Genomic DNA, 25,412 nt, shown 5'->3' with positions numbered 1-25,412 from the left:
CAGCATCTGAAGAAGGCAAAAACACGACAGGGCGGAACAAGGACACAGGACAGCAAACATCAAACAAGAATCCGACAAGGACAGAAGCGGAAAACAGAGGGAGAAATAGGGACTCTAATCAGAGGGCAAAATAGGGGACAGGTGTGAAAGAGTAAATGAGGTCGTTAGGAGAATGAGAAACAGCTGGGAGCAGGACGGAACGATAGAGAGAGAGAGCGGGAGAGGGAGAGAGGGAGGAGGAGAGAGAGAGAGAGAAAGAGGGAAAGAACCTAATAAGACCAGCAGAGGGAAGCACAGGGACAAGACATGATGATCAAGACAAAACATGACAGTACCCCGCCCACTCACCGAGCGCCTCTGGCGCACTCGAGGAGGAACCCTGGCGGCAACGAAGGAAATCATCAATCAACGGAACGGTCCAGCACGTCCCGAGATGGAACCCAACTCCTCTCTCAGGACCGTAACCCTTCCCAATCCACTAAGTACTGGTGACCAACGTCCCGAGAACGCATGTCCATGATCTTCCGTACCTTGTAAATAGCGAGAACGCCCGTGTGAGCAGGTGTCTATGTCAGCTACGGCCTGTGCCTTCCTGAAGCGACCTGCAGTCTGTGGTCGCGTCTCCAGTCGTTCCTCTCTACTGACGAGAGGATTTCAGTTTCCTGTTTTGGATTTACCTTTGATATATCCAGGAGAATCATTGTTTGTTTGATACTGGAATAAAGACTCTGTTTCTATTACGTCGCTTTTGGGTCCTCATTCACCAGCATAACAGCTATGTCTAACAAAAACATTGCTTGCTATGTCTAACAAAAACATTGGTTGCTATGTCTAACAAAAACATTGCTTGCTATGTCTAACAAAAACATTGCTTGCTATGTCTAACAAAAACATTGGTTGCTATGTCTAACAAAAACATTGGTTGCTATGTCTAACAAAAACATTGGTTGCTATGTCTAACAAAAACTTGTGCTATGCAGGCTGGCTCACTTCTTCTCACTTAGCCAACTAAAGCTACAAACTTTACAGCTGGAAGGGAAGCAAACGCTACATTTTCCTCAGTGTTCATAGGTTTTCTATTGACAGTTAATTGCATTTATCCATGATAATAATATTGTTGTATGATTTTGCCTGTATCAGAAAAGTGTTTAGTTCACAGCATCTGTAAAGGGGCGAGATCGACTTTTAAAACTGAAACCACAGATAAAACTATTTGGTGAAACATTATTTCCTGAGGTATTTTGGGATCCTGAATGGCACAGCGGTCTATGGCACTGCATCGCAGTGCAGACCCGATCACAGCGTCATCACAACAGGCCGTGATCGGGAGTCCCATAGGGTGGCGCACAATTGGCCCAGTGTCGTCCGGGTTAGGGGAGGGTCTGGCCGGGGTAGGCCATCATTGTAAATAAGAATTTGTTCTTAACTGACTTGCCTAGTTAAATGAAGGTTAAATCAAATAAAAAGTAAGAACAATTCCGATGTCGACAGACAGACAAGGAAGGTTTATACAAACCATCACTGCTGGAAATCAAATGCTAGGCCAGAAGCCGGAGGAAATAATGTGTTCATGTCTTATTGCTTATACATTGGTCGCGTCAGAGATAAAATTTTGGTTTCATGTTGCGTTTGTCCATTAGCCCAGCGCTTTGAAATACAAGTGTGAATCCTTAGCCCAGGGTTGACAAATGCTTGTATGAACACAAGCTAAGCTAGCTCAGGGCTAGTCTAGCCTGGGCCCAAGATAGCCTGGGGTTAAGAACAATGCGGTGTGCAAAGGCCTAATATTTCATGTTTATTTCAACCTGTCCCCAAACTAATATAAGTGATTCAACTAACATTGGGAGGCTTAAGCTGCTCCTCATCTGGAGGAAGGCTCTTTGTGGGGCTGTCTGTCACCTGTGGCTGCTGTTGTCTTCTTCCACTGCCCCAAAGTCCTATGACGGAGTGTTTCATCTGGAGTTTCCGTGTTCCAACATCTAGGCATGACCCTGCTTGACTCAGGAAATCCAGCCCTAGGATGCAGTCATCTTGGATAATGGCCAACCAGAACTAGTGCTCCAATGAGACATTGCTGGGAGGGGAAGGGCCCACTGTATCTGGAAGAACACCAGGCTGAACAAGGATGTCAATCAACGCCTGGCAGGCCTCACCACTGATGCTGCATGGAAGGTAGAGGCCATGCATCTGGCCCAAACAACCAACTTGATGTTCCGGCTCAACGGGGGCGTCAGGGGACTGAAATGGTGTTCCCCTCACTTCATCATCCCCCTGGCTTTTCCCGTCAACTCAGGGGCAGGCAAGGGCTGAGGTGGGGCTTCACAATAGCTAGCGATGTGGCCTTTCTGCGCATAGGCAGGCTGGTGTTGACCTCTCGAAGTGGACCGTCGTGGAGTCCACTGCTGGTGTTCCATTTTGGCTTAACAGACCACCTCATCTGAAACCTTGGTCTCCAACTCCATTTCTACCCGCCATTCCCTTGGGGTAACTCGACTCTCTGGGCCCAATATGTTTTCCAGGGCCTTAGTGTGGCAGGGAGAACATGCTATTAGAGCCTCACTGGTGTCAAGTCCAGGAGGAAGGGTCCCTCAGGGTGGTAGTTAGGGCAGTGTAGACCCTCAGGGGGGTAGTTAGGTCAGTGTAGTCCCTCAGGATTGTATTTACTGTAGGGCAGTGTATTCCCTCAAGGTGGTAGTTAGGGAGGTGTAGTCCCTTAAGGTGGTAGTTAGGGCAGTGTAGTCCCTCAAGGTGGTAGTTARGGCAGTGTAGTCCCTCAGGGTAGTAGTTAGGGAAGTGTAGTCCCTCAGAGTGGTAGTTAGGGCAGTGTAGTCCCTCAGGGTGGTAGTTAGGGAAGTGTAGTCCCTCATAGTGGTAGTTATGGAAGTGTAGTCCCTCCACTGGTCAGAGCTAAGATCTAGTAGGGCCTGTAAGGCACTCCCCTCGTCCAGTTCAAGCAACACAGCCATATCCTCTTCAGTCCATCTATTTTGCCACACAGCTAGCTGAAACTGGGCTAGGTAGGGTTCCCAGAGCTCCACTCCTCCGGAGCGGGCAACCTTCATTGTCTGGGTAGGTACTTCATTCCTTTGACCACTACCATCTGGTCCACGTCCGTCTCCATGCCGCTGTGTAGGACGACAAGGCAACGCACCTTCCTCCAGGTTGCACTGTGTGGCCTCCACTGGCTAGGAGCAAGCTATCCTAGTATGGGCCCTCCAGGATCAACGGCCGACTTGCCTGTTCCTCCCAGGTGACGTTCATCCTACTTCCCCCGCGTCCAGCTGCTTCACAGTGTTATCCATCTCATCAAGGCTTGGGTTTATAGCTATCCGACTTCTGACACCAATAACAAAATAGTCTTAACAATGGAACTTTAGCAGGCTCTTTTGTACACCACTTGCACTTACAGTACCAGTCAAAAGACTGGACAAACATATTCCTTCAGGGGGTTTGTCTTTATTTTTACTATTTTCTACATTGTAGACATCAAAACTACGAAATAACACATATGGAATCATGTTGTAACCAAAAAAGTGTTAAACAAATCAAAATATATTTTATACTTGAGATTCTTCAAAGTAGCCACCATTTGCCGTGATGACAGCTTTGCAAACTCTTGGCATTCTCTCATACTAAACAGGTCAAAGCATACTGCTGCCACCACTATAGGCTGGTACATGGACTAGTTCCTCCTGATAGGCTGGTACATGGACCAGTTCCTCCTGATAGGCTGGTACATGGATACACAGCACATGACAAGCACTATTGGAGAATATGGGTTAGGAGTATTTGATACAAATATTGTCAAAACTCAAGGCTTACTGTAAGCTTTTCATTAGGCAAGCACGTCACACAATGTAAGCTCACACTCTGGGAAATAGTTGAACATAAGAGCTTGGTAAGTCACACTCCATCTCATTAATAACACTATTTATTAGCCCAACTGCAGGAGGCTGACACACTAAATCAGTTCACATTATAAACCAGTTCACATCATATAACCCCCCCCCCATGAATTTATTAGCTCAACTGCAGGAGGCTGATACACTAAATCAGTTCACATTATATTACTGTACCCCTCCTCTGTTTATTAATTAGCTCAACTGCAGGAGGCTGATACACTAAACAGTTTCACATTATATTACTGTACCCCTCCTCTGTTTATTAATTAGCTCAACTGCAGGAGGCTGATACACTAAACAGTTCACATTATATTACTGTACCCCTCCTCTGTTTATTAATTTGCTCAACTGCAGGAGGCTGATACACTAAACCAGTTCACATTATATTACTGTACCCCTCCTCTGTTTATTAATTAGCTCAACTGCAGGAGGCTGATACACTAAATAGTTCACATCATATTACTGTACCCCTTCTCTGTTTATTAATTAGCTCAACTGCAGGAGGCTGATACACTAAACCAGTTCACATCATATTACTGTACCCCTTCTCTTGTTTATTAATTAGCTCAACTGCAGGAGGCTGATACACTAAACCAGTTCACATTATATTACCCCCCCCCCCCATGTATTTATTAGCTCAATTGCAGGAGGCTGATACACTAAACCAGTTCACATTATATTACTGTACCCCTCCTCTATTTATTTATTAGCTCAACTGCAGGAGGCTGATGCACTAAATCAGTTCACATCATATTACCCACACTCTGTTTATTGTTTTAATACCATGACAATTTTTTAAATCAAAGTATTTATCAGAAAGCACAGTAGGCTATAGATTATTCTCGTGATACTTTAAAATGCAATATTTACTGTAAGGTATTTTGTATTTCATTTTGATTTGATTTGAGAATTCGAAATAAATAAAATGTTACACTAGGCAACAGATAAGTATACCAAAATGTTCAATGAAACATACACAAAAAAGTCAAAAGACTTCTTTCTGTTGTAGTCCACAAGTACTGTAGGCCTACAAAAGGTTGTTGAGTGAGGAGATACACTCCAGGTAGGTCTATAATTCAGTACAACGTGTGAGAATAACTTATCGTAATCTGTGTGTAATTGGATTCAGGCTTATCAACACACATGACCATTTAAAACAATCCTGCTAATCCCTATTCTTCTCAGCCACCTGCAGACAGTGTAGCCACACAGCACAGGGCTAACCAGCACAGTGAGCTGAGGAGAGACACTTCCAGCTCTTTGAGGAGCTATAGCATATAGACACACAGCAACTGACAAATGGCAGCCGTGGACAAAGATGTGGCTGAGAAGTTTCTGGACAGCAACCCTGACTTTGCCAAGCAGTACTATGATACCAAGTTCCGCCCGAAGGTCATCTCGGACCTTTTCAAAGACAACAAGACTTCCCAGGTGAACACCAGCAGCTTCCACGAGCTGAGCACAGTGGAGGAGAGTGAGATCATATTTGACATGGTCAGAGACCTGCAGGACAACATCCAGATGGAGAAGGCTATCTTCAACTTCATGAAACATCTCAGCTTCATGATACGGTCAGAGAAGATGAGCCTGTTCATGTACCGGATGCGTAACGGCACGGCCGAGCTGGCCACGAGACTCTTCAACGTGCACAAGGACGCCACCTTGGAGGAGTGCCTGGTCCAGCCAGACAGTGAGATAGTCTTTCCTATGGACATCGGCATTGTGGGCCATGTGGCCACCACCAAGAAGACTGTCAACATCCCAGATGTCTCAGAGGTAAACATAGAAAGCTATAGATCACTGTGGAGAAATCTTGCACTTAAAAGTTCCCATTCCCAATAGCGGTATGGCAACTACAGTTTACCTGCCCGTTTGTGTTACCTTATCAAGTGGTCATGTTTATTCCATGAAATTCCTTTCCAGTGAAGAAATGAGAACACTGACTGTAGCGCTCCAGTCAGATTCAGACGCATAGGCCTAGTGTCCTACTGCCTCTAGAGGGCAGCATAAGACCATCCTATTTGTGATACTACCGCCAGGTTAATCTTACTAGAGCCAATTCATTTGACATTTGGAAGTGATTACCAAGCTTATTTTCATACTTAACATGTGTGTCACTCTACTCCGTATCCTCACTGTTGGGTAGGGCTTGCAAGGTAAGCATTTCACTGTACTTGGCAATGTGACAAATTAGACTTGAACTTGAACACAGTGGATGGTCGTCACTGTCAATACCTGTATTAAATGATTTGACCTAAAACTAATACATTTATTCTGTTTTCATATTAAACCATGTACAGATTTTTATTATAGTTACATTCCTATTATCCAGTAGACTTTCTTGTGATACAGACACATCTTTAATCTTGTTATTCATTTGACCAAATACTACAAACTGATAAAATATCCTTTACCAAATACCATAAACGCTCACTGATAAAATATCCTTTACCAAATACCATAAACGCTCACTGATAAAATATCTTTATACCAAATACCACAAACTCTCAATGATAAAATATCCTTTACCAAAATAATACAGAGTAGTACAGCCAAAGTATCATCATGATTAGAAAACGTTTCCTATCATAGTCCTGCTCATAGTTCTGCTCATATGTAGCAGTGTGTGGTAAAGGGAGACATATGACTCATATCACTCTAGTTGCCTGGATCTTTTTATGGTAATTAGGGAGAGGATGGATCGAGCTCTGGGTCTTTCTTTTCCCTAGTGAAAGACAGAGCCACCATTACTGCGATATGTAAGTGTGGTGTGGGATTACGGCAAGGCAGTCCCCTCCCCCGCCGGTCGGTCATGCAGGCAGGCAGGGCTGCTGGGTGTTACTCGGCCTGCAGGGGATAAGGCCTTTAATCTCAGCTGAATTAGAGCGATCCTGGATTATTTCTAAAGGTCATAGCACAAAGCCATTTTCCTCAAGTCAGCGGAATAACAAGAGAACTCACCTTTATTCTATTTAGTGTTGACCTGTAATGTCCTTTCTCCTTTAATCCACATGTTTTAATCATGATATATATTCCCCAGTCAAGAATAGCCCACAATGACACAGAGATCAAACCATTCTTAGCATTAGATGATATGTTAGGCAGTGAATTAATCTATTCCTGGATTAATATGAAACTCAGTCTCCACAAAAGCATATTCTGTTTTTAACAATGAGCAAGTTCCCCTCCCCTTAGTAGTGTTCTGAAAGATAGTTTTTACATAATCAAATAATAATTTACCTTATATTACCTTTGGGACTACACTTCTGCTGTCCCCTATAGGAGAATCGTTTTTGGTTCCAGTTACAACCCTCTCAGGAAAGGGTTCTACATGGAACCAAAATGGGTTATTCAAAGGGTTCTCCTATGGGGAGAACCGAAGAACCCTTTTTGGTTCCACATAACACCTTTTGTTGTGTATGGTTTCACTGTGATGTGCAAGTTGGATGATCTCATCAATGTATTTATGGTCAAAAGTGTCAATTTAATGTAACAAGCTACAGCACATTGATAGATGTTTGTTTATAAATTCTAAATACTTTTCTGTGGTTTTTCCTCCAGAGCAGCCACTACAGTGACTTTGTGGACCAGATCCAAGAATACCAGACCAAGAGTGTCTTGGCTACCCCCATCATGAACGGCAAGGACATGGTGGCTGTTATGATGGCTGTGAACAAGATTGGAGCTCCACACTTCACTAAGCAGGATGAGGAGGTAACCTATCCCTAACCTCTAACCTCCAACCCTAACCTCTCCCTTCAATTATACTGAACGTAGATGTTTCTGCAACAGACTCTGTTGAAGTATCTCAACTTTGCCAACCTGATCCTAAGAGTGTTCCATTTGAGCTACCTTCACAACTGTGAGACCAGAAGAGGACAGGTAAGACCTCTCTTGATTTTATTGATGAGTTTATTGACGATGAGGCCTGCTTATATTTCAGAAATGACATATTTTTCCCTGCTACGACTGTGCTGTCTCTGACATCTCCCACCCTCTAGGTCCTGCTCTGGTCTGCCAGCAAAGTGTTTGAGGAGATGACAGACATTGAGAGACAGTTCCACAAGGCCCTCTATACCATCAGGGATTTCCTTAACTGTGAACGTTACTCTGTTGGCCTCCTGGACATGACCAAGACTAAGGTGAGGTCGGACATGAATCTCAACCTGCTAAAAGCATCAGCATGCTAATGCTCAGGAACCACTCACCATTATCTAGTCATGTTCAGTTGACCTTTTGTTATGTTTAATTCAACATGTTCAATTGATGTGGGTTAATATGTTCCCCTTGTATCTGAGAGGGATTCAATTAAATAACCCTGTGTGTTGCAGGAATTCTATGACCTTTGGCCTGTGCTAATGGGAGAGGTGCCTCAATACGATGGACCCAAGACTCCTGATGGCAGAGTGAGTGACTGGTGACTTAACAGGCAACAGTCAAATGACCTGGACAGATCTGAGCCAACTCAAACATGAATAATGGTAATATATGTAATTTGATACGTTATCCGTATTCAATCTCATTCCAATTACATGTAACTCATTTTTCTCCAGGAAATAAACTTCTACAAAGTGATTGACTACATTTTACATGGAAAAGAGGAGATCAAAGTTTTACCGTGAGTCACTTCATCAATGATGTGGAAAATGGAATTATATATATCACCTTATCATGTATGTGCTGCTTTTACATCCTTATATTATACAGAACATTTTAGGTGCATATATTACTGCATTTGATTTGGTACTTTTTTAAATAGTAATAGTATAAAATCTCCATCTCCCCCTGTCCTTGTCAGCAACCCTGCTCCGGACCACTGGGCTCTGGTCAGTGGCCTGCCCACCTACGTGGCTAAGGAGGGACTGGTGAGCTGGGAATCCTTCCCTTCCTAAATGAAGAATGAATGCATCCGAAATTGCACCCTTTTCACTATATAGCACACTACTTTTGACCAGGGCCCATAGGGACTATAGGGTGCCATTTTGTATGCAGCCCATATCTTCCCTTCCCTGTACGCAGTATTCATGGGCAGCACACAACCAGAAAGCCATTAGAGTTTATTATGCAGCTGTCAAACACACACAGCCTGGAAATGAAATGTGCTCTTGCACTGAAATGATGGATAATTGCAATTTTGTGGACATTGTAACTAATCATGCAGTGCTTTTCCATCTGAGCGAGCGTGATCATCCTCTCCTCTCTTTCCTCTTCTCCCCTCCAGATCTGTAACATTATGAACGCGGCACAAGATGACTTCTTCAGCTTCCAAGTAAGATCCGTTCTCCATGATTAGCTCAGTGCTGTTGAACGCACAAATTAAACAAATCTCATCTCTGCTACTGAAGGGGTTAGTGTCCTGTGGCCAAGTTAACTTCCATTATAGTAGACAGGCCTAGACACAATTCAAATAGATTAATCCTGCTATTTCCAACACTGAGGCAAAGACTTACCCATACAAAGTACTGTAAATATTAGTAGTCAAGTCATGCACTGCTGTGAATGAACACATTCAAAGGCAAGTATGGCAGGTTTAAGTCAACAAATATTGTTTTTGTAATGCTATGAACCTATTGCAAAGTCATTGACGTCAGGTGGTTCCTGTTGCCTTGTCCTGTTCAGAAAGGGCCCGTGGATAGCTCCGGCTGGATCATAAAGAACGTCCTGTCCCTCCCCATCGTGAATAAGAAGGAGGAAATAGTCGCAGTAGCCACCTTCTACAACAGGAAAGATGGGAAACCCTTTGACGAGCAGGATGAAACTCTGATGGAGGTATGCTACTGTAAAGTCCAGAGCTGCTGCGACTGAGAGGGAGGTAGAGAGAGACAGCACTGAGTCCAAAGTTGCTGCTACTGAGGAGGAGGTAGAGAGAGGACAGCACTGAGTCCAGACATGCTGCTACTGAGGAGGAGGTAGAGAGAAGACAGCACTGAGTTCCAGACATGCTGCTACTGAGGAGGAGGTAGAGAGAGACAGCACTGAGTTCGGACATGCTGCTACTGAGGAGGAGGTAGAGAGAGACAGCACTGAGTTCAGAGATGCTGCTACTGAGGAGGAGGTAGAGAGAGACAGCACTGAGTTCAGACATGCTGCTACTGAGGAGGAGGTAGAGAGAGGACAGCACTGAGTTCAGACATGCTGCTACTGAGGAGGAGGTAGAGAGAGACAGCACTGAGTTCAGAGATGCTGCTACTGAGGAGGAGGTAGAGAGAGACAGCACTGAGTTCAGACATGCTGCTACTGAGGAGGAGGTAGAGAGAGACAGCACTGAGTTCAGAACATGCTGCTATGAGGAGGAGGTAGAGAGAGACAGCACTGAGTTCAGACATGCTGCTACGTAGGAGGAGGTAGAGAGAGGACAGCACTGAGTTCAGAGATGCTGCTACTGAGGAGGAGGTAGAGAGAGACAGCACTGAGTTCAGACATGCTGCTACTGAGGAGGAGTAGAGAGAGACAGCACTGAGTTCAGACATGCTGCTACTGAGGAGGAGGTAGAGAGAGAGCACTGAGTTCAGAGATGCTGCTACTGAGGAGGAGGTAGAGAGACAGCACTGAGTCCGGAGCTGCTGCTACTGAGGGGGAGGTAGAGAGCGACAGCACTGTGTAACTGCTGTATAAATAAACACAGGCCATTGGCAGTATCTGCATTGTTTAGAGTTAAAGGTCCTTTTGGATGATGGCTGAAAGTTAAAGCTCCTTTTGGGTGATGGCTGAAAGGTAAGCTCCTTTTGGATGATGGATGAGTGTTAAAGCTGCTTCTGGATGAGGTCTGAAAGTTAAAGCTCCTTTTGGATGATGGCTGAGAGTTAAAGCTGCTTCTGGATGAGGTCTGAAAGTTAAAGCTCCTTTTGGATGATGGCTGAGTGTTAAAGCTGCTTCTGGATGAGGTCTGAAAGTTAAAGCTCCTTTTGGATGAGGGCTGAGAGTTAAAGCTGCTTCTGGATGAGGTCTGAAAGTTAAAGCTCCTTTTGGATGATGGCTGAGAGTTAAAGCTCCTTCTGGATGAAGGCTGAGAGTTAAAGCTGCTTCTGGATGAGAGCTGAGAGTTAAAGCTCCTTTTGGATGAGAGTGAGAGTTAAAGCTCCTTTTGGATGATGGCTGAGAGTTAAAGCTCCTTTTGGATGAGAGCTGAGAGTTAAGGCTCATTTTGGATGAGGGTTGAGAGTTAAAGCTTCTTCTAAATGAGGACTGAGAGTTAAAGTTCCTTCTGGATGAGGGATGAGAGTTAAAGCTTCTTCTGGATGCAGACTGAGAGTTAAGGCTCCTTCTAGATGAGAGCTGAGAGAAAGCTACTTTGGATGAGGGCTGAGAGTTAAAGCTACTTCTGGATGAGGGCTGAGAGTTAAAGCTACTTCTAGATGAAAGCTGAGAGTTCAAGCTACTTCTGGATGAGGGCTGAGAGTTAAGGTTCCTAGATGAGGGCTGAGAGTTAAAGCTACTTCTGGATGAGGGCTGAGAGTTAAAGCTACTTCTAGATGAAAGCTGAGAGTTCAAGCTACTTCTGGATGAGGGCTGAGAGTTAAGGTTCCTAGATGAGGGCTGAGAGTTAAAGCTTCTTCTGTATGCAGACTGAGAGTTAAGGCCCCTTCTTGCTGCAGCAACAGGAAGTGTGAATTGTTAGGTGGATTATAATTCATGGACATTTTGTAAGGGTTTGTCAACTTTTTGGAAATTACAAACATTAGAATCCTTTTTAAAACTCAAATATACTCCAAGTTTTCATTTCCTGCTGTGCAGGAAAATTCTCAGCAACAAAATAGTGATCACATTAAGATCCTACATTGTACTCTCAACCACTCTTGCATTTGAGATAGTGCCAGTTAACACATAATACAACTTCATGGGGCCTTTTCAGATACTCATCAATAGCATTGTCAGTTACAGTAATCCATTCTAAATGATAGCTTGTACCACATCCCCCTCTCAATACCATTTGATAGTGTCTGTGTGTACTGAGTGTATACTTATTATGTTGACCAAGGACTGAAATACAATAGTCTAACTCTTTCTCTGGTCATGGCAGTCTCTCACCCAGTTCCTTGGCTGGTCTGTGCTCAACACAGACACCTATGACAAGTGGAACAAGCTGGAGAACAGGAAGGACATCTTCCAGGACATGGTGCTGTACCACATCAAGTGCAGGACGGATGAGACCCAGAATGTATTGGTGGGTAAAGTAACAGTATTCATACACAGCAGATGAAAAGTGCATTTATAACGTGGGAAAAAGCCTGTCATACTGGATATTAGGTAGTCAGTCAATAGTGGAACGCTAGTTACCATCTGTGAGATTTAGACTGAGAGCTATTTACTGAGAAATAACCAAGGTTTTCCAGGAAATTCAGAAATGGATTGATATTGTGCTGTTTCATCCAAGGTGAACACTGATGGTGTGCTTTGCTTTTAGAATACCAGGGAGAGGTATGGAAAGGAACCACATGAGTGTGAGGAGGTGGAACTGGAAGCAATCCTGGTAAACAACTATTCTAACTAACATTTATTTTCTACTTGCCTCTTGTGGCGGCTGACTGGCTGACTGGCTGGCTGGTTGAGTGACTGGCTGACTGGCTGGCTGGTTGAGTGACTGGCTGACTGGCTGGCTGGCTGGTTGAGTGACTGGCTGACTGATTGGCTGGCTAGCTGCCTTGGTAGACCACATTATGCATTTTGTTTCCCTGTCTCCATACAGTCGGAAGTTCTTCCACCCTCTTCCAAGTCGGAGCTCTTTGAGTTTCACTTCTGTGACTTTGAGCACAGTCATCTAGACCTGGTCAAGTTAGGCATTAAGATGTACTATGAGTTGGGAGTGGTGGACAAGTTCCACGTCCCCCGTGAGGTGAGACATCACTGATGAAGAAGCATCTTGGCAAGAGACATGTGGCCCACACTATTGCCAAGTCATGTGTTCCATTTAGAGAACACATAAAGCAGTGTGTTATAAAGAAAGGCTACACAATTAAGGCTTAACAATTGCATGAGTAACATTTAATAACTACATCATGACAGTTTATGTTAATATAGATAATGATTATATACTCTCCTAATGTACAACATGTAATAACATAGTGTGCCAAAAACCATCTAGCTGTTGAGAGCTATCTGGTCTGTAACAATGCCTATCCTATATGTGTCTCTCAGACCCTCACCAGGTTCTGTTACTCCCTYAGTAAGGGCTACAGGCAGATCACCTACCACAACTGGAGTCATGGCTTCAACGTGGGCCAGACCATGTTCACTCTGCTCATGGTGAGTACCTCAAATGGCACCCTATTCCCTATATAGTGCACTACTTTTGACCAGAGCCCTATGAGCCCTGATCAAAATTAGTACACTATATAGGGAATAGGGCGCCCTTTGGGATGCATAMATACTTATATTACACAAACCCTCAGGAATAAACACTTCACCTACAATACCTTGCACTGACACCATGSATGATACCATGACAGTTGATACATGTAATATATCTTCAAGCTGTGGTGGCCAGGTGATCTATCTTTACTGAACCCCTTACACTGATACCCTCCTCCCCTGTCATGTAATGAGTCCTCCAAGTGTGACCCTTCCTTTCTCTGCATTGTTCCTTCCTACAGTGGTGTAAAGTACTTAAGTAAAAATATTAAAAAATACTACCTAAGTCATTTTTCGGGGTATCTGTACTTTACTATTTAAGTTTGACTACTTTTATTTTTACTCCGCTACATTCCTCAAGAAAATAATGTACTTTTTACTCCATACATTTTCCCTGACACCCAAAAGTACATTTTGAATGCTTAGCAGGACAGGACAATTCATGCACTTATCCCTGGTCATCCTGACTACCTCTGATCTGGCGGACTCACTAAACATACATGCTTCGTTTGTAAATKATGTCTGAGTGTTGGAGTGTGCCCCTGGCTATACGGAAGAAAAAAAAGAAAAACAATTGTTTACTTAATATAAGGAATTTGAAATCATTAATACTTTTACTTTTGATACTTAAGTATATTTTAGCAATTACATTTACTTTTGATACTTAAGTGTATTTAAAACCAAATACTTTTAAGACTTTTTCCCAAGTTGTATTTTACTGGGTGACTTTCACTTTTACTTGAGTCATTTTCTATTAAGGTGTCTTTACTTTTACAAAAGTATGTCAATTGGGTACTTTTTCCACCACTGCTTTCCTATAACCACAGTGAACTCTTCAGACGTACAGTAACATAACTCACAGCGGAAGGAGGAGCAGGGAGGGGGGTCAGGCTCATTATCAGCAGTCCTGCTCTGCGTGGCTGTGTGGCTCAGCTCGGTCCAGGCTTTATTGCTTCTAATGAGGCCTCCAGAGCCAGCCATCTCCATAGGAGCAGGAGGGGAGAGGGGACTTAGTAAGAGGCCCATGTGTGGCTCCATATAGCCCCTGGTGGAAGCCCCATGAATCCTGGACCCTAACCTAATTTTCTGTATCATTAGACATGTGGCCAAACCTAACTTCCTGTATCATTAGACATGTGACCAAACCTAACTTCCTGTATTATTGCATTAGACAGGTGACCTGAAGCGTTATTACACAGAGCTAGAGACCATGGCCATGGTAACAGCCGGCTTATGCCACGATGTCGACCACAGAGGCACCAATAACCTCTACCAGATGAAGTAAGGGGATGACTGGGTTTACATTTTTTTTGTTTTCTTTCAAATACTTTGACTGTTTGATTTGAGCCTGTCTAAAGTACCGAAAGGGCAGGGTACACGCCAGGTAAGCTCAATCAATCATAGCTTATGTGTTTGAAGGTAAACAAAGACTATTATAACCCAGATATGCTGCCAACAGTGATACCTGGAAAGTTGTAGAAACATCAACAGAGAAAGCAATGACTCATTACTTACCAATGGCTAATCTATTTTTTTCCTCTCCCTCCTGTGTTTGTCAGGTCTGGAAACCCTCTCGCAAAGCTCCACGGCTCCTCCATCCTGGAGAGACACCATCTGGAGACTGGGAAGACCCTGCTGAGAGACCCTGTGAGTGAGGTTGCTTCCCAAATGGCACCCTATACCCTACATAGTCACCATGGGCTGAAATTGGCCTGTGGGTGGTTTTATTTAGCCCCCCCAAAAAAAGTTTTCTGAGCAATAAATTAAATAAAAATAATAATACTTTTCTGACATGGAAAAACACCAGGACATCAGCTCCAAGTGATTTTAATTTTGGAAATCTGTTCCCAAGTATTACAACGCATAATATAGAGATCTACACTGAGTATACAAAACATTAAGAACACCTGCTCTTTCCATGACATAGTCTGACCAGGTGAATCCAGGTGAAAGCTATGATCCCTTATTGATGTCACTTGTTAAATCTACTTCAATCATTGTAGATGAAGGGGAGGAGACAGGTTAAAGAAGGATTGTTAAGCCTTGAGTCAATTGAAACATGGATTGTGTCTGTGTGCCATTCAGAGGGTGAATGGGAAAGACACATGTAATTGTCTTTGAACGGGGTATGGTAGTAGGCGCACCGGTTTGTGTCAAGAACTGCAACGCTGCAACGCTAAATTGAGACTGTTCTGTGGGCAAAAGGGGGTGCAATTCAATATTAGGARGATGTTCCTAATGTTTGATGTACTCAGTGTATGTGATCGTATATAAATGTAAGCAAGGTTTGAAATGATTAWRTTTTAGTAAAATATGACATCTGTTTGGGCTTCTTGCAGTCAATTGTCAGTCTACAATTATTTGTAATTATGTTCCGGCCCCCGGACCATGCCCTCGGCCAAATGTAGTTGATGATCCCTGCTCTAGAAGTTCTGACCTGAGAGGGGTTGGTTTCTCCCTTGGAGAAGTCATACTGTGAATGATGCAGTTCTGATGGCACAGAAAGTGCCTGGGAGAATCTGCCCACCAGCAATCCTATAATTAGGCAGCCTTTCAATGTTCACATTATCACCAACCATGAACTGTGGCAGGCAGCAGTTTCACACGTTCGTTATTTGTTAATCATACATTTGATTTACTATACATCTTTGTTGGTATTTGCGGATTCAACAGTACATGTTAAATATGAATATGTTATCACATTCAAATATATCTATGTTGATATCTGTTTATCTGTTTCAGGCCTTAAATATTTATCAGAATCTCAGTCGTGCTCAGCACGAGCATGTCATTCATCTGATGGACATCGCCATCATCGCCACTGACCTCGCTCTCTACTTCAAGTGAGTAGCTACTGTCCAACTGTTGTAGAGTGCCTTCAGAAAGTATTCACACCCCTTGACATTTTACACATTTCGTTGTTACAGCCTGAATTTAAAATGGAGGAAGCCTGTACAGAATAAAATATATTCCAAAWWATGCATCCTGTTTGCAAAAAGGCACGAAATCAATACTGCAGAAAATGTGGCAAAGGAATTAACTTTTTGTCCTTGTGGCAAAGAAATTAACTTTATGTTTGGGTTCAATCTATCACAACACATCACTGAGTACTACTCTCCATATTTTCAAGCATGGTGGTGGCTGCATCATGTAATGGGTATGCTTGTCATTGGCAGGTACTGGGAAGTTTTTCAGGGTAAAAAAAAGTATGTAATGGAGCTGAGCACAGGCAAAATCCTAGAGGAAAAATACAGTGCCTTGCAAAAGTATCCATCCCCCTTGGCGTTTTTCCTATTTTGTTGCATTACAACCTGTAATTTAAATAGATTTTTACTTGGATTTCATGTAAAAAAAAATATCAGAAACTTTAAACATCCCACGGAGCACCATTTTATCTATTATTAAAAAATGGAAAAAAATATGGCACCACAACAAACCTGCCAAGAGAGGGCCGCCCACCAAACTCACGGACCCAGGCAAGGAGGGCATTAATCAGAGAGGCAACAAAGAGACCAAAGATAACCCTGAAGAAGCTGTAAAGCTCCACAGCGGAGATTAGAGTATTTGTCCATAGGACCACTTTAAGCCGTACACTCCACAGAGCTGGGCTTTACAGAAGAGTGGGCAGAAAAAAAGCCATTGCTTAAAGAAAAAATTAACAAACACGTTTGGTGTTCGCCAAAAGGCATGAGGTAGACTCCCCAAACATAAGGAAGAAGGTATTCTGGTCAGATGAGACTAAAATTTAGCTTTTTGGCCATCAAAGAAAATGCTATGTCTGGCGCAAACCCAACACCTCTCATCATCCCGAGAACACCATCCCCATRCTGTGGGGATGTTTTTCATCAGCAGGGACGGGGAAACTGGTCAGAATTGAAGGAATGATGGATGGCACTAAATACAGGGAAATTCTTGAGGAAAACCTGTTTCAGTCATCCAGAGATTTGAGACTGGGACGGAGGTTCACCTTCCAGCAGGACAATCCCAGTGGCTAGATGTGTCAAGCTTATAGAGACATACCCCAAGAGWCTTGAAGCTGTAATTGCTGCAAAAGGTAGCTCTACAAAGTATTGACTTTGGGGGGGGTGAATAGTTATGCACGTTCAAGTGTTCTGTTTTTTTTGTCTTATTTCTTGTTTGTTTCACAACAACCAGCTTGACAGAGCTAGAACATTTTTGAAAAGAATAATGAGGAAATATTGCACAATCCAGGTGTGTAAAGGTCTTAGAGATTTACCCAGAAAGACTCACAGCTGTAATCACTGTCAAAGGTGTTCCTAACATGTTTTGACTCAGCGGGGTTAATACTTATCTAATTAAGATACAGTAGTGTTTTATTTTTCATACATGAAGACAAATATATGTATCTTCTACTTTGACAGAGTATTTTAAATGTTAATCCCACTTTGTAACACAATAAAAAGTGAAGAAATCCAAGGGGTGTTAATACTTATGAAAAGGCACATGAGTACATGAGAGCATAGAGATTGTGAGTGATTGTTTTAAATGTATGTAGTTCTGGGTTTGAGCTGTTCTTAACTATTAATGTTCTGTATTACAGTTGAAGTCGGAAGTTTACATTCACCTTAGCCAAATACGTTGAAACTCAGTTTTTCACAATTCCTGACATTATCTGTCTTAGGTCAGTTAGGATCACCCCTTTATTTTAAGAATGTGAAATGTCAGAATAATAGTAGAGAGAATTATTTACTTGTATTTCTTTCATCACATTCCCAGTGGGTCTGCAGTTTACATACACTCAATTAGTCGTTGGTAGCATTACCTTTAAATTGTTTAACTTGGGTCAAACGTTTCGGGTAGCCTTCCACAAGCGTCCCACAATAAGTTGGGTGAATTTTGGCCCATTCCTCCTGACAGAGCTGGTGTAACTGAGTCTGGTTTGTAGGCCTCCTTGCTCGCACACACTTTTTCAGTTCTGTAGACACATTTTCTGTAGAATTGAGGTCAGGGCTTTGTGATGGCCACTCCAATACCTTGACTTTGTTGTCCTTAAGCCATTTTGCCACAACTTTGGAAGTATGCTTGGGGTCATTGTTCATTTGGAAGACCCATTTGCGACCAAGCTTTAACTTCCTGACTGATGTCTTGAGATGTTGCTTCAATATATACACATAATTTTCTGTCCTCATGATGCCATCTATTTTGTGAAGTGCACCAGTCCCTCCTGCAGCAAAGCACCCCCACAACATGATGCTGCCACCCCATGCCTCACTGTTGGGATGTGTTCTTCGGCTTGCAAGCCTCCCCCTTTTTCCTCCAAACATAACGATGGTCATTATGGCCAAAACAGTTCTGTTTTTGTTTCATCAGACCAGAGGACATTTTCTCAAAAAGTATGATCTTTGTCCCCATGTGCAGTTGCAAACCGTAGTCTGGGTTTTTTATGCCGGTTTTGAAGCAGTGGCTTCTTCCTTGCTGAGCGGCCTTTCAGGTTATGTCGATATAGGACTCGTTTTACTGTGGATATAGATACTTTGGTACCTTTTTCCTCCAGCATCTTCACAAGGTCCTTTGCTGTTTTTCTGGATTGATTTGCACTTTTCGCACCAAAGTACGTTCATCTCTAGGAGACAGAACGTGTCTCCTTCCTGAGCAGTATGATGCTGCGTGGTCCCACGGTGTTAATACTTGCGTACTATTGTTGTACAGATGAACGTGTTACCTTCAGGCGTTTGGAAATTGCTCCCAAGGATGAACCAGACTTGTGGAGGGCTACAATTTTTTTTCTGAGGTCTTGGCTGATTTCTTTTCCTTTTCCCATGATGTCAAGCGAAGAGGCACTGAGTTTGAAGGTAGGCTTGAAATACATCCACAGGTACACCCCAACTGACTCAAATTATGTAAATTAGCCTATCAGAAGCTTCTAAAGCCATGACATCATTTTCTGGAATTTTCCAAACTGTTTAAAGGCACAGTCAACTTAGTGTATGTAAACTTCTGACCCACTGGAATTGTGATACAGTGAATTATAAGTGAAATAATCTGTCTGTAAACAATTGTTGGGAAAATTACTTGTGTCATGCACAAAGTAGATGTCCTAACCGACTTGCCAAAACTATAGTTTGTTAACAAGACATTTGTGGAGTGGTTGAAAAACGAGTTTTAATGACTCCAACCTAAGTGTATGTAAACTTCCGACTTCAACTGTATGTAATGTTTCATGTTTGTGTAGACCCCAGGAAAAGTAGCTGCTGCTTTCGCAACAGCTAATGGGGATCCTAATAAAATACCAATCCCAAATACCAAATGGCACCCTATTCCCTACATTGTGCACTACTTGTGATCAGCCTGGTCAAAAGTAGTGCGCTATATAGGGAATAGTGCGCCATGTGGGAGGCATACTGTGTCACGGTAACTGAGGATGATTTCCTCCTGTCTGTAGAAAAGAACCATGTTCCAGAAAGATTGTGGACCAATCGAAGACCTACGAGACCTGGGATGAGTGGACCAAGTACATGACGCAGCAGACCACTCGCAAGGAGATAGTCATGTAGGTGAATTCCTTATGAGAGTTGTTGGTCTAGGCATATGAGGGTAGTAATTGCCCTGTGGAGGAAACTATGGAGGTCTTTGTAAGATTTCACTTTTCAAACGTAACAGGCAGAAAACTAAGACAAAACTTAGAAAGACAGGACAGGCACTAAGACAAAAACTAAAGACAAGACAGGAACAGACACTAAGACAAAACTAAGACAGACAGGACAGACACTAAGACAAAACTAAGACAAGACAGGACAGACACTTAAGACCAACTAAGAACAAGACAGGACAGAACTAAGAAAAAACTAAGACAAGACAGGACAGACACTAAGACAAAACTAAGACAAGACAGGACAGACACTAAGACAAAACTAAGACAAGACAGGACAGACACTAAGACAAATATAATCTATGGAGGTCTTTACAGGTCCAAGACTATATTAGACTTCAACACAATCCGCAAAAAAAGATGGGTTCACTAAGGTGTGGAGAAAATAATTATACTCCGGTCACAACTGATTTTCTGGCTGACTTTCGAACGACCTGGCCTTAATGGCCATGTACTCTTATAATCTCCACCGGGCACAGCCAGAAGAGGACTGGCCACCCCTCAGAGCTTGGTTCCTCTCAAGGATTCTTCCTAAATTCATGCCTTTCTAGGGAGTTTTTCCTATCCACCGTGCTTCTACATCTGCGTTGCTTGCTCTTTGGGGGTTTTGTCACTTTACATCCTCTACATACACAGGGCTATGATGATGACGGCCTGCGATCTGTCTGCTATTGCCAAACCATGGGACATCCAGAGCAAGGTAACTAAGATGTTTGAAGAATTAAGTTGTGCTGCTTTTCTCATAATGACACAGCATCTTAGAACATGTGGCTTTCAGCAGTCCACATTGAAAACAGAAGAGGATGTGAGAGGAATAGCAATTAGTATGGAATACCATTTTTGTAATGGCATTTTTCTTGTAAGCTCTGGATTGCATCAGAAGCAGACCTTTCATACTACAGTGTCTACTAAATCGTAATAGAATATTTCCGTTGAGGCAAGCGAGCACAAACTCACATCAGTGCAAATATACTCTTGTTGCTATGGACATCATCATTCTGTAAGTTTCATAATGTTGGTATGTGAGTGTTGTGTGTGTGACCATTCCTGTGTGGGCCTGCAGGTGGCGCTGTCTGTGGCTGCAGAGTTCTGGGARCAGGGTGACCTGGAGAGGACTGTACTGGAACAGCAGCCTATTGTAAGAACTGAATGGGAGACTGGAGGAGGAGGAGAAAGAGATAGAGAGGGGGAAAGAGGGTGAGAGAGGGAGAGGGGGGAGAGGGTGAGAGAGAGGGAGAGAGAAAAAAAGAGAGCGCAAGAGAGAGAGGGGGAGAGAGCAAGAGAGAGAGGAGGAGAGAGAGAGAAAGGGAGGGAGACAGAGAGAGTGACAGAGATGGAGAGTGAAAGAGAGGGATAGAGATAGAGAGAAAGGGAGAGAGAGAGAGAAAGGGAGAGAGGGAGAGTAAGGGAGAGTTCCCATAGGGCATGTGATGATGTCTATTATGTAGCGTTGTGATTCAGATGTGGTCACTATTGCCGAGTCAACTGACACACCATTTTACCCAGCAAGACCCCTCGGAGTATAACAGCATTTGTGTCAGAACGGGAAAATGTAGTTTAGGTTCATTCGATTGCTTTAGCTGGAGTCAAGCAGAGCCAAGTTTTAGTACATTCGTTCTACTAATCCCATGACCCCCCCCCAGCCCATGATGGACAGGACTAAATCAGCTGATCTTCCCAAGATGCAGTGTGGTTTCATCGATTTTGTCTGTGCTTTTGTGTACAAGGTGAGTCCTTGTGTCTCTGTCATAAATCAATAACTAGTAGTTGGCACTGGATACCAAGTAACTTAGATCTAGCTAGGATTTTGAAATTACACTTTCCACCTCCTCGCCATCTCCCCCCACCTCCTCTAGGAGTTCTCCCGTTTCCATGTGGAGATCACTCCCATGCTGGACCGGCTGCTGAACAACAGGAAGGAGTGGAATGCTCTGAAGGAGATACACGAAGCTAAGCTGGCTGCTCTGGAGGAGGCCAAGACAGCCAAGGAGGAGGTAGCTGTTGCAGCCACCGCAGCCAAGCAGGGTAATGCACATTAAGAAATATTCCACACTTCCTCTTTAGACATATATTTTTTTAACCTTTATTTAACTAGGCAAGTCAGTTAAGAACAAATTCTTATTTACAATGACGGCCTACCCTGGCCAAACCCGGACGATGCTGGGCCAATTGTGCGCGGCCCTATGGGACTCCCAATCACGGCCAGTTGTGATACAGCCTGGAATCAAACCAAGGTCCGTAGTGACACCTCTAGCACTGAGCTGCAGTGACTTAGACCGATGCGCCACTCGGGATACATGGTGGAAACTACACTGAACTTAAATATAAATATAACATGCAACAATTTAAAAGATTTTACTGAGTTACAGTTCATATAAGAAAATCAGTCAATTGAAATAAATCCAGTATACCCTCATCTATGGATTTCACATGACTAGGAATACACATATGCATATGTTAGTCACAGATACCTTAAAAAAAGGGTTGATCAGGTTGTTGATTGTGGCCTGTGGAATGTTGTCCCACTCCTCTTCAATGGCTGTGTGAAGTTTATTGATATTGGAAGGGAACTTGAACACACTGTCATACACATTGATCCGGAGCATCCTAAACATGCTCAATGGGTGACATGTCTGATGAGTATGCAGGCCAACTGGGACATTTTCAGCTACTAGGAATTGTGTACAGATCCTTGCGGCATGAGGCCGTGCATTATCATGCTGAAACATGAGGTGATGGCGACGGATGAATGGCACGACAATGGTCCTCAGGATCTCGTCACGGGTATCTCTGTGCATTCAAATTGGCATCAATAAATTGCAATTGTGTTCTTTGTCCGTAGCTTATGCCTACCCATACCATAACCCCACAGCCACCATAGGCACTCTGTTCACAAAATTGACATCAGCAAACCTTCTCTGTGTGCCAGTGGCCATCGAAGGTGAGCATTTGTCAAGTGAAGTTGGTTACGACGCTGAACTGCAGTCAGGTCAAAACCCTGGTGAGGATGACGAGCACGCAGATGAGCTTACCTGAGACAGTTTCTGACAGTTTGTGCAGAAATTCTTCAGTTGTGCAAACCCACACTTTCATCAGTTGGCCGGGTGGCTGGTCTCAGACGATCCTGCAGGTGAAGCAGTCGGATGTGGAGGTCCTGGGCTGGCCTGGTTACAAGTGGTCTGCGGTTGTGAAGCCGGTTGGAGGCGGCTTATGGTAGAGACATGAACATTCAATTATCTGGCAACAGCTCTGGTGGACATTCCTACAGTCAGCATGCCAATTGCACGCTCCCTCAAAATATGAGACATCTGTGGCACATTGTGTTGTGTGACAAAACTGCACATTTTAGAGTGGCCTTTTATTGTGTAATGATCATGCTGTTTAATCAGCTTCTTGATATGCCACACTTGTCAGGTGGATGGATTATCTTGGAAAAGGAGAMATTTCTAACTAACAGGGATGTAAACAAATTTGAGCAAAACATTTTAGAGAAATAAGCTTTTTGTGCTTATGGAACATTTCTGGGATCTTTACATGTTGCTTTTATATAGAGGAAAACACTGCAGACTGACATAAACTTGGACTGTCTCTATTTGAAACAATGTATAGTTTAAGCTCTGGGGCTCATTCAACTTTATAAATGTGAGATAAGGATCTATATTCATAAAGTGTCTCAGAGTAGTAGTGCTGATCCAGGATCAGTTTTCCATTTTAGATCATAATTAATAAGATTATATAGACAGGGAGGACCTGATCCTAGATCAGCACGTCTATTCTGGTACGCTTTGTGAATATGGACCCTGTACTCTAACCCTGTGTTGTTCCCTCTCTCACACAGCGAGTGCAGCTGAAGCAGGCCCCCAGTCAAAGACCTGTGTTGTCAACTAGACTAGAGAGATCCCAGTCCTGGACCAAAGTATCTGCACCAAGACAGGAGTTTTACGTCCCTGTACCCGATATCGGTCTACTAGAGCTGGTTAGCATTAGCCTAGCGTAGCCTTACAGTATTCTGAATTTGAGCCGGTTAGCATTAACTTAGTATACCCTTACAGTATACATAACTAGAGTGGGTTAGCATTAACTTATTATAGCCTTACAGTATACTGAACAAGAGCCAGTTAGCATTAGTTTAGCGTAGACTTACAGTATACATAACTAGTACCGAATAGCATTAGCTTAGCATTTCAGTTTACATAACTAGAGCTGGTTAGCATTAGCTTAGCACTGCACTGTGCTATACATTGACCTATATATGGTACCAAGCCAGAGGATCCACAGGATGAAGCAGTTCATGGGCAAATTCAAACACAGCCTATTCCTGTGCAATGAATGTAAATATTTAGGTATTTTATTGGAATTTACCATGTACTTACACACTCGTTAATTTGGCAATGTGAATTTGACTTCCTTAGAAATACGGAATTCAGTTAGCAAAAAAAGGTTGGGTATCATTTCCATAGGCTAAACATACACTCTATTCTGAAAGTATTCAGACCCCTTGACTTTTTCCACATGTTGTTATGTTACAGCCTTATTCTAAAATGTATAAAATTACATGTTTTCCTAATTAATCTACACACAATAATCTATAATGCAAAAACAGGCTTTTAGAAATAAAAAACAGAAATACTTTATTTACATAAGTATTCAGACCCTTTGCTCTGAGACTCGAAATTGAGCTCAGGTGCATCCTGTTTCCATTGATCATCCTTGAGATGTTTCTACAAATTGATTGGAGTCCACCTGTGGTAAATTCAATTGATTGTACATGATTTGGAAAGGCACACACCTGCCTATATAGGGTCCTACAGTTGACAGTGCATGTCAACTGTGGGACCAAAACCAAACCATAAGGTCGAAGGAATTGTCTGTATAGCTCCGAGACAGGATTGTGTCGAGGCACAGATCTGTGGAAGGGTACCAAAAATGTCTACAGCATTGAAGGTCCCCAAGAACACAGTGGCCTCCAACATTCTTAAATGGAAGAAGTTTGGAACCACCAAGACTCTTCCTAGAGCTGGCCGCCAGGCCAAACTGAGCAATTGGGGGAGAAGGGCCTTGGTCAGGGAGGTGACCAAGAACCCAATGGTCACTCTGACAGAGCTCCAGAGTTCCTCTGTGGAGATGGGAGAACCTTCCAGAAGGACAACCATCTCTGCAGCACTCCACAAATCAGGACTTTATGGTAGAGTGGCCAGACGGAAGCCACTCCTCAGTAAAAGGCACATGACAACATGCTTGGAGTTTGCCAAAAGGCACATTAAGACTGTCAGACCACTCTATTTGGGACAAGTCTCTGAATGTCCTTGAGTTGCCCAGCCAGAGCCCGGACTTGAACCCGATCAAACATCTCTGGAGAGACCTGAAAATAGCTGTGCAGCGACACTTCCCATCCAACCTGACAGAGCTTGAGAGGATCTGTAGAGAAGAATGGGAGAAACTCCCCAAATACAGGTGTGCCAAGCTTGTAGCGTCATACCAAAGAAGACTCGAGGCTGTAATCACTGCCAAAGGTGCTTCAATAAAGTACTGAGTAAAGGGTCTGAATACTT

General features: G+C 43.2%; 1 protein-coding gene across 1 annotated transcript; it reads left to right on the top strand.

Annotated features, from left to right (window-relative positions):
• The first annotated feature begins 5,122 nt into the window (after positions 1 to 5,122).
• Positions 5,123 to 23,839, top strand: pde6a (phosphodiesterase 6A, cGMP-specific, rod, alpha). Its single transcript, XM_023992301.2, has 22 exons — positions 5,123 to 5,678; positions 7,464 to 7,616; positions 7,695 to 7,784; positions 7,904 to 8,044; positions 8,234 to 8,308; positions 8,456 to 8,520; positions 8,701 to 8,767; positions 9,124 to 9,171; positions 9,522 to 9,671; positions 11,923 to 12,066; positions 12,307 to 12,372; positions 12,589 to 12,735; positions 13,038 to 13,145; positions 14,422 to 14,531; positions 14,810 to 14,897; positions 15,993 to 16,093; positions 19,654 to 19,761; positions 20,497 to 20,560; positions 20,924 to 20,998; positions 21,504 to 21,587; positions 21,717 to 21,885; positions 23,699 to 23,839. The coding sequence occupies exons 1-22, from the start codon at positions 5,202 to 5,204 to the stop codon at positions 23,746 to 23,748; spliced, it is 2,580 nt and encodes an 859-aa protein (XP_023848069.1). The 5' UTR covers positions 5,123 to 5,201; the 3' UTR covers positions 23,749 to 23,839.
• The last annotated feature ends 1,573 nt before the right edge of the window (positions 23,840 to 25,412 follow it).

Source organism: Salvelinus sp. IW2-2015, linkage group LG8, assembly GCF_002910315.2.
Source record: "Salvelinus sp. IW2-2015 linkage group LG8, ASM291031v2, whole genome shotgun sequence".
NCBI lineage: Eukaryota > Metazoa > Chordata > Actinopteri > Salmoniformes > Salmonidae > Salvelinus > Salvelinus sp. IW2-2015.
Note: the sequence above shows the minus strand (reverse complement) of the source record. Positions and strands in the feature narration are given on the sequence as shown.